This window comes from Euleptes europaea, chromosome 9 (genome assembly GCF_029931775.1).
Source record: "Euleptes europaea isolate rEulEur1 chromosome 9, rEulEur1.hap1, whole genome shotgun sequence".
NCBI lineage: Eukaryota > Metazoa > Chordata > Lepidosauria > Squamata > Sphaerodactylidae > Euleptes > Euleptes europaea.
Window position 1 is genome coordinate 1762659 of NC_079320.1, and position 12214 is coordinate 1774872.

At 43.7% G+C, this 12214-nt stretch overlaps 1 protein-coding gene across 1 annotated transcript in view; it reads right to left on the minus strand.

The window, feature by feature from the left end:
* Window positions 1-12214, minus strand: part of DYSF (dysferlin) — a 178296-nt gene that overhangs the window by 149845 nt on the left and 16237 nt on the right. The window contains exon 2 of the mRNA XM_056855187.1: window positions 1640-1695. Coding sequence (XP_056711165.1) covers window positions 1640-1695 — 56 coding nt within the window. The remainder of the gene's footprint in view (window positions 1-1639; window positions 1696-12214) is intronic.

Genomic DNA, 12214 nt, shown 5'->3' on the forward strand with positions numbered 1-12214 from the left:
CCCTGGAGATCTCTGGGAATGCCAACTGATCTCTGGACAACAGAGATCTGCTCCCCTGGAGAAAAATGGCTGCTATGGAAGGTGGACTCTGTGGCATTATACCCCACTTGAAGTCCCTCCTCTCCCCAGACTCTCCCCTCCTCCAGGCTCCATCCCTCAATCTCCAGAAGTTTACCAACTGGAGTCAGGAACCCTGCAATATCAGCTAGGTCTGAGCCCAGGGCCTTCTGGGGCTGAGCAGGATCTTCTCCCCAGGGGAGGGAGAAAAATTTCCATCCCATTCTCCTTGCTCCTTGCTGCCCCCAGCCTTCGCATTCCCAGTCTGCCCAAAGCTGGAAGCCTCTTTCACAAGGTCTTCCAACCTGGGGGTGTCTCTGCTGCCAACTTCCCTGTGCTCACTGTGGTTGTACCCACACAGCAGCCACGCATGCCACACACAGGTTGCAGCTGGGGGCACACTGCCCAAGCCATTCCCTCTCCAAGCATCTAGCTAGAGTTGTTGATGGCCATGTAGATAGGGTTGCCAACCTCCAGGTGGGCCCTGGAAATCTCCATCTTACAACTGATCTCCAGATGACCATCCCCTGGAGAAAATGGCCATTTTTGAGGGTGGGCTCTATGGCATTATACCCCACTTGAGGTCCCTCCCCAAACCCTGCCCTCCCCAGGCTCCCCCCTCCCCCCCCCCAGCCTCCAGGAGTTTCCCAACCAGGAGTTGACCATACATGTGAAGTGGGCAGCCTTCAGGAGTTGTGGATGAACCCTGGACTCCAGCTTCTGGGGGCACCTCTTGAAGCCCCTGCACCCCTGTGGTCCAGAAGGCCAAAACTCCCTTTTCTTGCCAATTCGTAAAGGCCAGGACTGAGCAGCTTCTCTTTCCATAGCTGCCTTTGGCCAGTCGGGTTGCCAACTCCAGAATGGGAAATTCTTGGAGATTTGGGAGCAGAACCTTAGGACGACAGGGTTTTGGTAGGGCCTCAGTGGTATATAATGCAATACAGTCCACCCCCCAAAGCAGCCATTTTCTCCAGGGGAACTGATTTCTGTTGGTGGGGGATCAGTTTTAATTCTGGGCAATCACCAGGCCTTACCTGGAGGTTGGCAACTCTATTGGCCACCCCCAGTCCCATCTGTCCCACTGTCTACATCCATCTCTGGGCCAGTAGCCCCTCTTCTCAGCATGGCTTGATGTTCTCTCTCTGCAGTGCCCTCTGCCCAAGCCTGAGAAATAGGGTTGCCAGGTCCCTCTTCGACGTTGGTGAAAGGTTTTTGGGGCAGAGCCTGAGGAGGGTGGGGTTTGGGGAGGGGAGGGACTTCAATGCCATAGAGTCCAATTGCCAAAGCGGCCATTTTCTCTAGGTGATCTGATCTCCATCGTCTGGAGATCAGTTGTAACAGTGGGAGATCTCCAGCCATCACCTAGGGGTTGGCAACCCTACTGAGAAAGCAGAACTTGTTCAGGAAGTAGCTGTCATACAGTGAGAATAAACACATTCTGTACATCTCAGAGACACATCAGTGCTCACTCTTTGCTAATCTTGAAATAGGTTCCAGGGCCAACCCTTCATGAATTTTGGCTCAAATAAGGCCCAGGAAAATACCACTTGGACACACCATGAGAGAAGGTCAACTGGCTCACCTCGTTCCACACGGGGTTGACGTTGTTCTTAATCACTTTGGTTTTCTTCTTCACCCCTGGAAAAGATCACAGCAGGGTCAGGAAGTCCTGGAAGCGGCACAACGCGGGGCTCAAACAAATATCTCGGTGCCTTTTTGGTTAGTCTCAGAGTTCATTTTTCGCAATCTACAGCCCAGTTCCTGCTACAAGGGAAGAGAGAGCCCCTCCCATCCTATTCAGCCAGACAGAGCCAAGGAGGCTGAACGTAAGAAGAGCCCTACTGGGAATCAGACCAAAGGCCCAGCAAGTCCAGCAGTCTGTTTGCACGGTGGCCAACCAGCTGCCTCTAGGAAGCCCACAAGCAGGATGACTGCCACAGCATCATCGGGTTCTAGTATTACGGGAGAGGGAGAAAAGCTCCCATGGGACTCGTGGCCGATATCTTAGCAGGGGTTCCAGATCAGGTCGTCAGGTTTCGGGCTTTTCCTGAAAGCCTCCAGTGCATCATGTTAAAGCCTCAGGGTCATACCTCACCCTTGAAGATTTCTTCTGAGCGTACCTGTTTGTGCGTACCTGCAGCCATTGTATACAGAGACTGGAGGCAGGGTTGCCAACTCTTGGTCAGGAAATTCCTGGATATTTGAGGGGGACCTTAATGGGGTATAATGCCATGGAGTCCACCCTCCAAAGCAGCCATTTTCTGCAGGGGGACTGATCTCTGCAGCCCCAAGAACAGTTGTAATTCTGGAAGATCACCAGGACCCACCTGGAGGTTGGGAACTACAACTGGAGATGGGAGGCTACAATTCAGCCCTCACACTTCAACTCCATTTGTGTGGGTAGTGAATGGCCCTCTTTTCCAAGCGGCACACGACTCTAACTACCTGCATTCACCGGCACTGGGTGACACTTCCCAGGGGCATGTGGAAATGGTACCACAGGTATTCAATGTGACATCACCATGTGGGATGTGTAAGATTTTAATTAATTTAATTCTAGCATATTGGAAAAATGTTATTTTTCTATTATATTTGTAAGCTGTGGTTATTTATATAAGTCAGTAGAAAATAGTCCTGTCTAACTTAAACTGAACAAAGCAGGTGATTTTTCGTACCTAGCACAGGATATCACCAAATAACAGATGAGATCATATGCATGTGACCACAAAAAATGAGATCAGAGTTAGGGTGGATTTGAAAGGAGGAGATATTCAAATCCTCTTAGAACAAAGAACTCTGGAAAAGTATAAATATGAGGACTAGGCGGAGTCTGTTAGGAGACTTTCACTTTTGAACCTGAAAAGGGCTGAAATGTCTTCCTCTTTTGCCTGGCAAAATAAAAAAAGCTTTTTTCTCCCTTTGCTTCTTAAACCTGGCGTCGTCTCTACTTTGTGATAATAAATCTGGTCACAGAGGAGAGTGTATATTTACATCCAACAGGTTTATGGCACCCCAGATGGGACATCTGGTTGTCAACTGCTCACAGATGTGTGGTGTCGAAGTTTTGTAGGACAGGTGCACCCGGCGATTTCGCTGGTCCTCAAGCTTGGCAGACACAGCATCTGGGGATGAGTGCAATTGCAGAGTCCCACTTTTAAACCGACCCAGGAGAAGCAACGGGCTGGAGGTAAGGAACCGCGGAAAGGAATTACGGGACCCTAAATGGTGGGGCAGTTCTTAGAGGTAAGCCCTTCTAAGAGGAGAAGGCAGAAGCAACGCCACCAATGGATAAGGGGCTCAGTGGGACGCCACTGAGTTGGAATGGTAACGGGGGCTGTAACAGAGGGTTCAGCCAATGGTATATTATCAATGAAAAAAAGCAGTCGCAAGAGCAGGGATTGTAAAATCCTGTGCTGATCCAGAATTTTTCCAGTTGCCTCCAGGGCACTGGAAGAGGTAAATGCCTAGAAAAGGGGAACGTATTTTTGTGTTTTGTTTTGTCCAGCGTGATTTATTATATGTCCTCTCTTTCTGTGAAGTATTTTATTAAGGGTTATGTGATTATTTGACAAATGTTAACGTGTTTATTTTTTATGGGGCCAGCCTGGGATAATGGACGGCGTCGGCCAAAAAGGAGTTTCCCTCCTCCCTTCATTCTCTTTCTTTTCCTTTTAGAGTTGGAGTGTAAAAAAAGAAACTGTGTTGCCAAAAGGAAATCAAATTGTTTGAGTAGTCTGGTTTTGTTGTGTGTGTTGTTGTTGTTTTCTGTTGAAAATCTGTTCTTTGTTGGGAGAAAAGTAATCTGGCTGTCTTCTTTCTGAGAAAGAGACTGGAAGAGAAAAAAATCCCCCATGCCCCTCCTTTCTCCGCTTTAAAGTGTTTCTTTAAACCTTCTTGCTTTTCTGTTCTTTTTTTTTCTCTAGGTTTTTTTATCAGACTGGTCGTAAATCAAGGCAGCAATACTATTTTGTTAACAGAAGATCCTTTCTTTCTCTGAAGTTTAAAATGTGAAACAAAATTAAAAAAAAAAAAAAGGAATTTTAAGTTAACTCTGACTGAACCAGCCCTCTTGCTGAACGCAGGAGGAGGGGCCAAGTCAGAGTGTTTGGAATTTGAAAAGCAGAGTCTTGTGAACTGTATCAAACTTATAAAAAAAAAAAAAACAGACTGGAAATGCTTACAAGGTGGAAAGGCAATGTGTATTAATATGAGGGAATAAGTAAGTTATGAGAAAGTTAGAGCATGTTTTGAGTGTGTTGTGAAGGGGCAAGTGTTTTGGCTTAAGAGGGCTGAGGAAAGGTGTTATATATGGTTGGGAAAGACTTTAAGAAAGGAAAGCAGAAGGGTTTATAAAGAGAGAGGATAGTTATGGTTATTCAATGAAATGGATATTGGTGATGCTGGGTGCCTGTTTTCTCCAGGGACGGAGAAATCATGTTAATATATTAAGTGTTTTAAAACACAGTCAAATTAAAGCCAAGGTATTATTGAAGGCTTTCACGGTCAAAGTTCATTGGTTCTCATAGGTTATCTAGGCTGTGTAACCGTGGTCTTGGAATTTTCTTTCCTGACGTTTCGCCAGCAACTGTGGCAGGCATCTTCAGAGGAGTAACACTGAAGGACAGTGTCTTTTTATTTTATGTTTTCCTGTTTTTATGTTGTTATAACATAAGGGTGGCATCATTAAAAAAAAAAAAAGGTTTAAAATGTATTCAAATCAGGGTAAAAAGGAAGGCTTTTTTTTAGCCTTAATAGCTTTAGGTACTATTTATTTTGCGCTAATAAAAATATATATATATATATTATTTGTAAACGAATGCTGTAAGTGCAAGATGACAATGCAGGCCAGTTGAACATTTCACCCATATAGGTAACCTTTGACTGGGAGTGTAAATGCCAGTTAAAATTACCAGTAGTACAGCAGTTGCTGACAAATGGGAGACAACATCCCTATTCTGGCATTGCCAAAGCCAGGTAGAAAAAGAAAGAGAAGAGGATGGAAATTAGTTGAGGATTTAAAGGAAATTAATGAGATTGTTCAACATGGGTATCCAGTGGTGTCAAATCCTCACACTTTCCTGTACATCCCATCAGGACACCATGTATGGTTTAGTGTGACAAATTTGAAAAATGCCTTTTTAGCATTCCACTGGATGCCAACTCTAAGGACCTGTTTCTCCTGGGGTGAAACAGAGAGGCTGGTGTTGGAGGGAGCGATCTCATTGCTGAATTTCTTAGGACAGAAAGAATATAGGGTCTCAAAAGAAAAACTCCAAATAGTCCAAAGGGAAGTAATTTATTTGGGACACAAAATAACACAGGGAAGACTATTTATCGCATGCCACTCCCTCAAACTAAGAAACAGCTAAGGTCCTTCTTGGGAATATTGAAATTTTGTCGTTAGTGGATAAAAGAGTATAGTAAACTAACCAGAGACTTTATAAAAATATGCCATGATGAGGAACCAGAAGTATTGTAGTGAAAACCTGAAAATGCACATAAGTAAAAAGAGCTGAAGCAAGCTTTGATGACAGCACCAGCCCTGGGTATCCCTGACCTGCAAAAAAAGAGGGTTGCATGGCGGGGGTCCTTACACAAACTTGTGGGCTAACTGAAAGACCTGTGGCTTATTTATCAAAACAGCTGGATCCAGTGGCACAAAAGTGGCCTCCATGCTTGAGGGCAGTAGCTGCAACTGCCCTGGCTGTGAAGGAAGCAAAGAAATTGACTATTGAACATCCAATCAGAGTGTTTTGCCCTCATGCAGTGACTATTTTGTTACAACAGAAAGGAGCCAAGTGGCTTACAAAAATCCTGCTAGTCTGCTGCCTGTAACAACTGACCTGGAGGAACATCATGACTGTCTACAGACTGTAGATATGTGCACCATGGCACGGGTGGATGAGCCTATCCACAACGCAGATCTCGAGATTTGGATTGATGGATCTTCTCAAGTGGTGAGTGGAAAAAGGCAGAGTGAATACAGCCTGGTGACTGAGTGCAAAGTGCTTGAAGCAAAGCCATTACCAGCGTCATTTTCAGCACAAGCAGCCGAATTATATGCATTGAACCAGGCCTTACTTAAAACAGCAGGTAAGACTGTGAACATTTATACTGACAGCAAAGATGCTTTTGGAGTTGTACAAGCATATAAATACATCTGAAAAGAACGAGAAGTCCTGACAGCTAGTGGGGAGCTGTAAAGCATGGAAATTTAATTTTACAGGTTTTGGACAATATTTAGTTACAGGTGACAATAACATCAAACTGGACATACCAAGGAGGCCAAAGGAAATTGCAGAGCTGATGAAATGGCAAAAGTGACTACATCAAAATCAACATCCTGTGATATGGTAATAACTTTAACCCCAGTTTTTACACTACCACCTACAGGGCCCTGCACTGAAGAAAAAAAGGAACTGGATGGCAAAAGTAGGGACTACAGAAACAAGAGGGGGGTGGTTGAAAAAAAAAGCCTAAGGGTACACATCACACACATCCTCACACAATTACACTAGAATAGTCATCTGGGGAACAGGGTTAACAGAAATATTCTTGCAATCATACAATGGAAAGGGCATCTATCAGAAAACAAAACACATAGCAAAAGCATGTAACATATCAAAGGGTATATGTAGACAGAGGGGGTTATTTGTTAGGGAAGTTATAAAACAGTTCTAAAAAAAAAAAAAAAGTGAAAATAAAATATAGTTTTTACATGGCTTGGCGACCCCAGTTATCAGGGACAGTAAAAAAAAAATGAATCAGACCCTAAAAAAGAGATGTTAATTAAAATTTATGTAAAAAAAACTAATTTAAAATGGTCAGATGTATTGCCTATCACACTGACACGCATCCGTATATTAGCCCGGGGGCCACACAAATTGTTGCCCTTTGAAGCTCTGTATGAATGTCTCTTTTAGCATTTTTAGAATCAAAAAACACCCAATAAAGAAGTTGGAAACAGATATATGAAAAACTATATAAAAACTTTAAGTGCAGCTTTGAAGGAAACCCAAAAACTGGCTTGTGTTGTACAACCTCTCCCCCTAAACTCTGTTGTCCATTCTTTTTTTAATAGGAGACTGGGTGTTTGTAAAATCTTAAAAGCATACTACTCTCCAGCTCAGGTAGACGGGTCCGTTCCAAATTCTTTTCACCACAGATGTCGCAGTGAAAGTAAATGGAAAGGGAGGCTGGGTCCATTAGTCCAAATGCAAGAAAGTGCTACCACCGTGTGAGGTCGAGACCAGAAGGGCAATAGATGACGTCGTGGCAGCCAACGCCATAGCTACTGGAGAGAGTCCATGCGCAAGAGGCTCGAAGTGGTTGGTCGAACCTGCAGGCGAACTCAATTTTTATTCAAAAATCAACAAGACTTATGATTGAAAACTTGGAAACCAGAGCACAATTGTTAGCTAAAGAACAAGAGTAGATGTTTGAGACTCTTTTAGAAAGCCATTTTGATGTATTATTTGGTCCTTTGGGTTAAAAAAAGTGGCTAGGGAAACATTGTGTCTACATTATAGTTTTAAAATTGCAAGTTAATATAATAGAATGATCAAGATTCAAAATAATTTTGATTTTAATCATGAGGGGGGACTGTGGGATGTGTAAGATTTTAATTAATTTAATTCTAGCATATTGGAAAAATGTTATTTTTCTATTATATTTGTAAGCTGTGGTTATTTATATAAGTCAGTAGAAAATAGTCCTGTCTAACTTAAACTGAACAAAGCAGGTGATTTTTCGTACCTAGCACAGGATATCACCAAATAACAGATGAGATCATATGCATGTGACCACAAAAAATGAGATCAGAGTTAGGGTGGATTTGAAAGGAGGAGATATTCAAATCCTCTTAGAACAAAGAACTCTGGAAAAGTATAAATATGAGGACTAGGCGGAGTCTGTTAGGAGACTTTCACTTTTGAACCTGAAAAGGGCTGAAATGTCTTCCTCTTTTGCCTGGCAAAATAAAAAAAGCTTTTTTCTCCCTTTGCTTCTTAAACCTGGCGTCGTCTCTACTTTGTGATAATAAATCTGGTCACAGAGGAGAGTGTATATTTACATCCAACAACCAGGCCCTGCCCCACGACATCACAGGCTCCAACTCACAAGTTTGGGATGCTGGAGACCTGGGCACCTCAGACCCAAAGGACCTTAGAACAGAGTTCCCAACACCAGGCTGGGAAATCCCTGGATATTTGGAGGTGGAGCCTGGTGAGGGACTTCTGCTGGATATAAAGCAATACAGTCCAGCACCAAAAGCAGCCATTTTCTCCAGGGGCACTGATCTCTGCCACCTGGAGATCAGTTGTAATGCTGGGAGATCTCCAGGCCCTAGCTGGAGGTTGGCAACCTTGTTCTACCATCAAGGAACGGGCCATGTGAAGAAAAGCAAGACAGAGGAAGAGGCCTCAAATAAACCGGGGGGTGGGGTACAGAGAAGAAGGGCAGGGCGTATCTCAACCATTCCAACAATCAATCATGGCAGAAAACGGTATCCTCCAAAGATCTAACATGAAGGGGTTTCAGCCATGCTGAGAAGATCCCAGCTGCCTTCCAGCATCCATGAACAATCTCCTTTATGCGACTGCTGGGCGAAATGTCTGTCAAACAGATCCTCACCATGTGCTTTCTGATGCATACCCAAAGTTTATACACACACACCCCAAAAAAATAAAATAAACCAGCCCAGCTTTCAAATCTCTAGACAGCATCTATTAAAACCACCCTTGACTTGCAAAATACAAGAGAAGCCAAAACCAGTGAAACAACCAAGCAAGCAATAACAGCCTTCCTACATCCTCTTCATGGCTGCAGGGTTGAGCTCCACTCCCTGGTACCCAGGGGCCATTTAAGACAGTGATATTCAGACAACCACCCCTATGGAAGGCCTGAGAGTAAGACTCCCAACTCCAGGTTGGGAAATTCCTGCAGACTTGGAGGTGGTGTAGGGTTGTCGACCTCCAGGTGGTGCCTAGACATCTCCAAGAATAACAACTGACCTCCAGGCAACAGAGATCAGAAATGAGATCCCCTGGAGAAAATGGCTGTTTTGGAGGGTGCAGTATATGGCATTATACCCCACTGAGATCCTTCTCTCCCCCAATTTCCCAACCTGGAGCTGGCAATCCTAGGGTAGTGGGGTGGGGTTTGGGAAGGGGAGGGATCTCAGCAAGGTATAAATGCCATAGAGCCCCACCCTCCAAAGCAGCCATTTTCTCCAGAGGAACGCATCTCTGTCATCCAGAGATCAATTGCAATGCCAGGAGATCCCCGGGTCCCACTGAGAGGTTGGCAACCCTACCTGAGCGTGGCGATGCACCCACCAACCCCCTCCCCATTCAGATATTTAATCTCTCATCACACTCAACAGAGAGGGATGAAACTTGTTGGACTCAGGTAGCACAGCATCTCGGCAGTCTGGACACAATGTGGTTCGTCACAGAATGGAAAAGGAACAGGAGGAAGCATCAGAACAATAGGAAGGCCCCGAATGCCTCCATGAAGGTCTGTCCGGCAAACTGGGCTGCCTGCTGCTTGCTCACTCAGCCCAGTGCCAAGCAAAAAAGTTACTATATATGGTCACTCAACGTCCTTTACCCTGGAGACTCACAGAATAGCCACACGCACGCACACACACACACAAGAGGAAGGAATTGCTGGAATCCAAAAGACGCAGCCCCAGTATATGGTCCTGCCCAATAACAGCCTTCAACTGGAAGAGGAGAGGAGAGCTCAAATGCATTTTTCTACACAACATTTCCAAAGAAGTTTAATCCCACTTTCCTTACTCTGAAGATCAGTTGTGATTCCAGGATATTTGTGGGCCCCACTGGGAGGTCGGCAAACCTACTCAAGCTTCTTTCTAAGGCCAAGAGATTCACACATTCTTGTTACCTTCTCCTGGCTTTAAAGCAAACTCAGAGGCTCCAATGGCGCCTGTTCATCAAGGGAAATTACAGTCTGGGCTTATCTCTCTCAACATAATCAGGCTTTGGGTTTTGCAGAACAGAGCAACCAAGATGATTTGGAGATTGGAGCCCCTTCCCTATGAGGAAAGACTGAAGAGTCTGGGACTTTTCAGTTTAGAAAAGGAGACAACTAAGGGGGGTACATAATAGAGGTTTCTAGAATTATGCACTTTACACACCTGGTCTGCTGCAACAAAATACAAAAAGAAGTCTTGTGGCACCAAAAAGACTAACAGATTGGTTGTAGGATAAACATTTGTTTGAGCCCACAAAAGATTGTGCTATGATTTGTCCATCTTTAAGGTGCTGCGAGATTTCTTTTTTGCTGTTGGCACTATATCCTGATCCCTCAAAGGTCAACTCGAACGTTAAAGCTCGCCAGTGATTGTCAGGCATTGAGAGAAATCATGGCAAAATGAAGAACTTACAGATCACCTCTGGGAATGCTGCATTTTCAAAAATCTGATGAACATTTTTCCAATCAGTCACCATGCCAATTCCAAATTAAGGAAAGAGGAAATTACATAGAGCATTGCACATTATGAAGAAGTTCCCAGGAGCTAGATCATGCTTTCATGCAGCAATTATGTCTGTCGTAGCTACTCGGGTATTTGATTGCAGTGTGATCATTAAAGAAAGAACAAGAAGAGAGAACAGCCTTGCTGGATCAAAGACTATTCCTGTAGCCAAAAGAAATGAAAAGTCTCGATGGATGACTGATAAAACTCTTAACACGGCTAAAGATAGATGGGAAGCAAACATAAAAGGTGACAGAAACAGAATCAAGTCTAAATGCAGCGTTCCAGCAACTGGCACGTAGATAAAAGAGAACTATTATAACAACCAGTATAAAGAAATAGAAGAGAACAACAAAAAAGGAAGAACAACAGATCAGTTCCACAAGATCCAAGAAATCAATGGGAAATTTAAAGCATACAATCCCTTTTGAAGAAGAACCTACAGTTTGAGAAAGTGAAGTGAAAGCTGCACTGAGAGCAATTGGGAAAAAGAAGTCTCCAGGAATAGATGGCATATCAGTAGAGTTAATCAAAGCCACAAAAATGGAATCTATTAAAATCTTAGCAAGAATATGCCAACAAATATGGAAAACAAAATAATGGCCCACAGACTGGAAATGCTCAATTTACATTCTAATTTCAAAAAAAAGGAGACACCAAAGACTGCAGCAACTATCAGACCATGGCATTAATGTCTCACACAAGTAAAGTGATGCTCAAAGTCTTACAACAAACACTTTTATTATTTATGGAACAAGAAATGCCAGATTTTCAAGCTGGATTCAGAAAAGAAAGAGGCACTGGAGACCATATTGCAAATTTACACTGGCTACTGGAGCATACGAGAGAATTTCAGAAGAAAATCAGCTTGTGTTTCATAGACTACAGCAAAGCTTTTGAACGTATGGATCATGAAAAGCTATGGCTGGTCTTAAGGAAAATGGGTGTGCCACACCATCAGATTGCTTTGATGTGCAACCTGTACTCTGGACAAGAGGCTACTATTAGGACAGAATATGGAGAAACAGAATGGTTTCCAGTTGGCAAAGTTGTCAAACAAGGAAGTATTTTATCTCCCTACTTCTTCAATCTATATGCAACGCATATCATAAGGAAAGATGGGTTAGATTTAGATGAAGGTGGGACGAAAATTGTGGGGAGGAACATTAACAATTTGAAATATGCCGATGATACCATGAAACTGGCAGGAAACTGTGAAGGCTTGAAATGTTTTCTGATGAAGGTTACTGCAGAAAGGGCCAAAGCAGGACTACAGCTGATCATCAAGAAGACAAAAGTAATGACTACAGGGGAATTACATAACTTTAAGATTGACGATGAAGAAAGTGAAACTGTTAAAGATGTTTTATTCCTTGGCTCCATCATCAACCAAAAGGGAGACTGCAACCAAGAAATCAGAAGGAGATTGAGACTGGAAAGGGCAGCCATAAAGAAACAAGAAAAGATCCTGGACTGACCAGGTCAGGGTAGAAAAGTCAATAATGCTAGGAAAAGTTGAAGGCGGCAGAAAAAAAGGAAGACCCAACCTGAGATGGATTGACTCCATCAAGGAAGCCACGGCCCTCAGCATGCACAACCTGAGCAAGGCTGTCAACGAGAGGACGTTTTGGAGATCATTGATTCATAGGGTCGCCATGA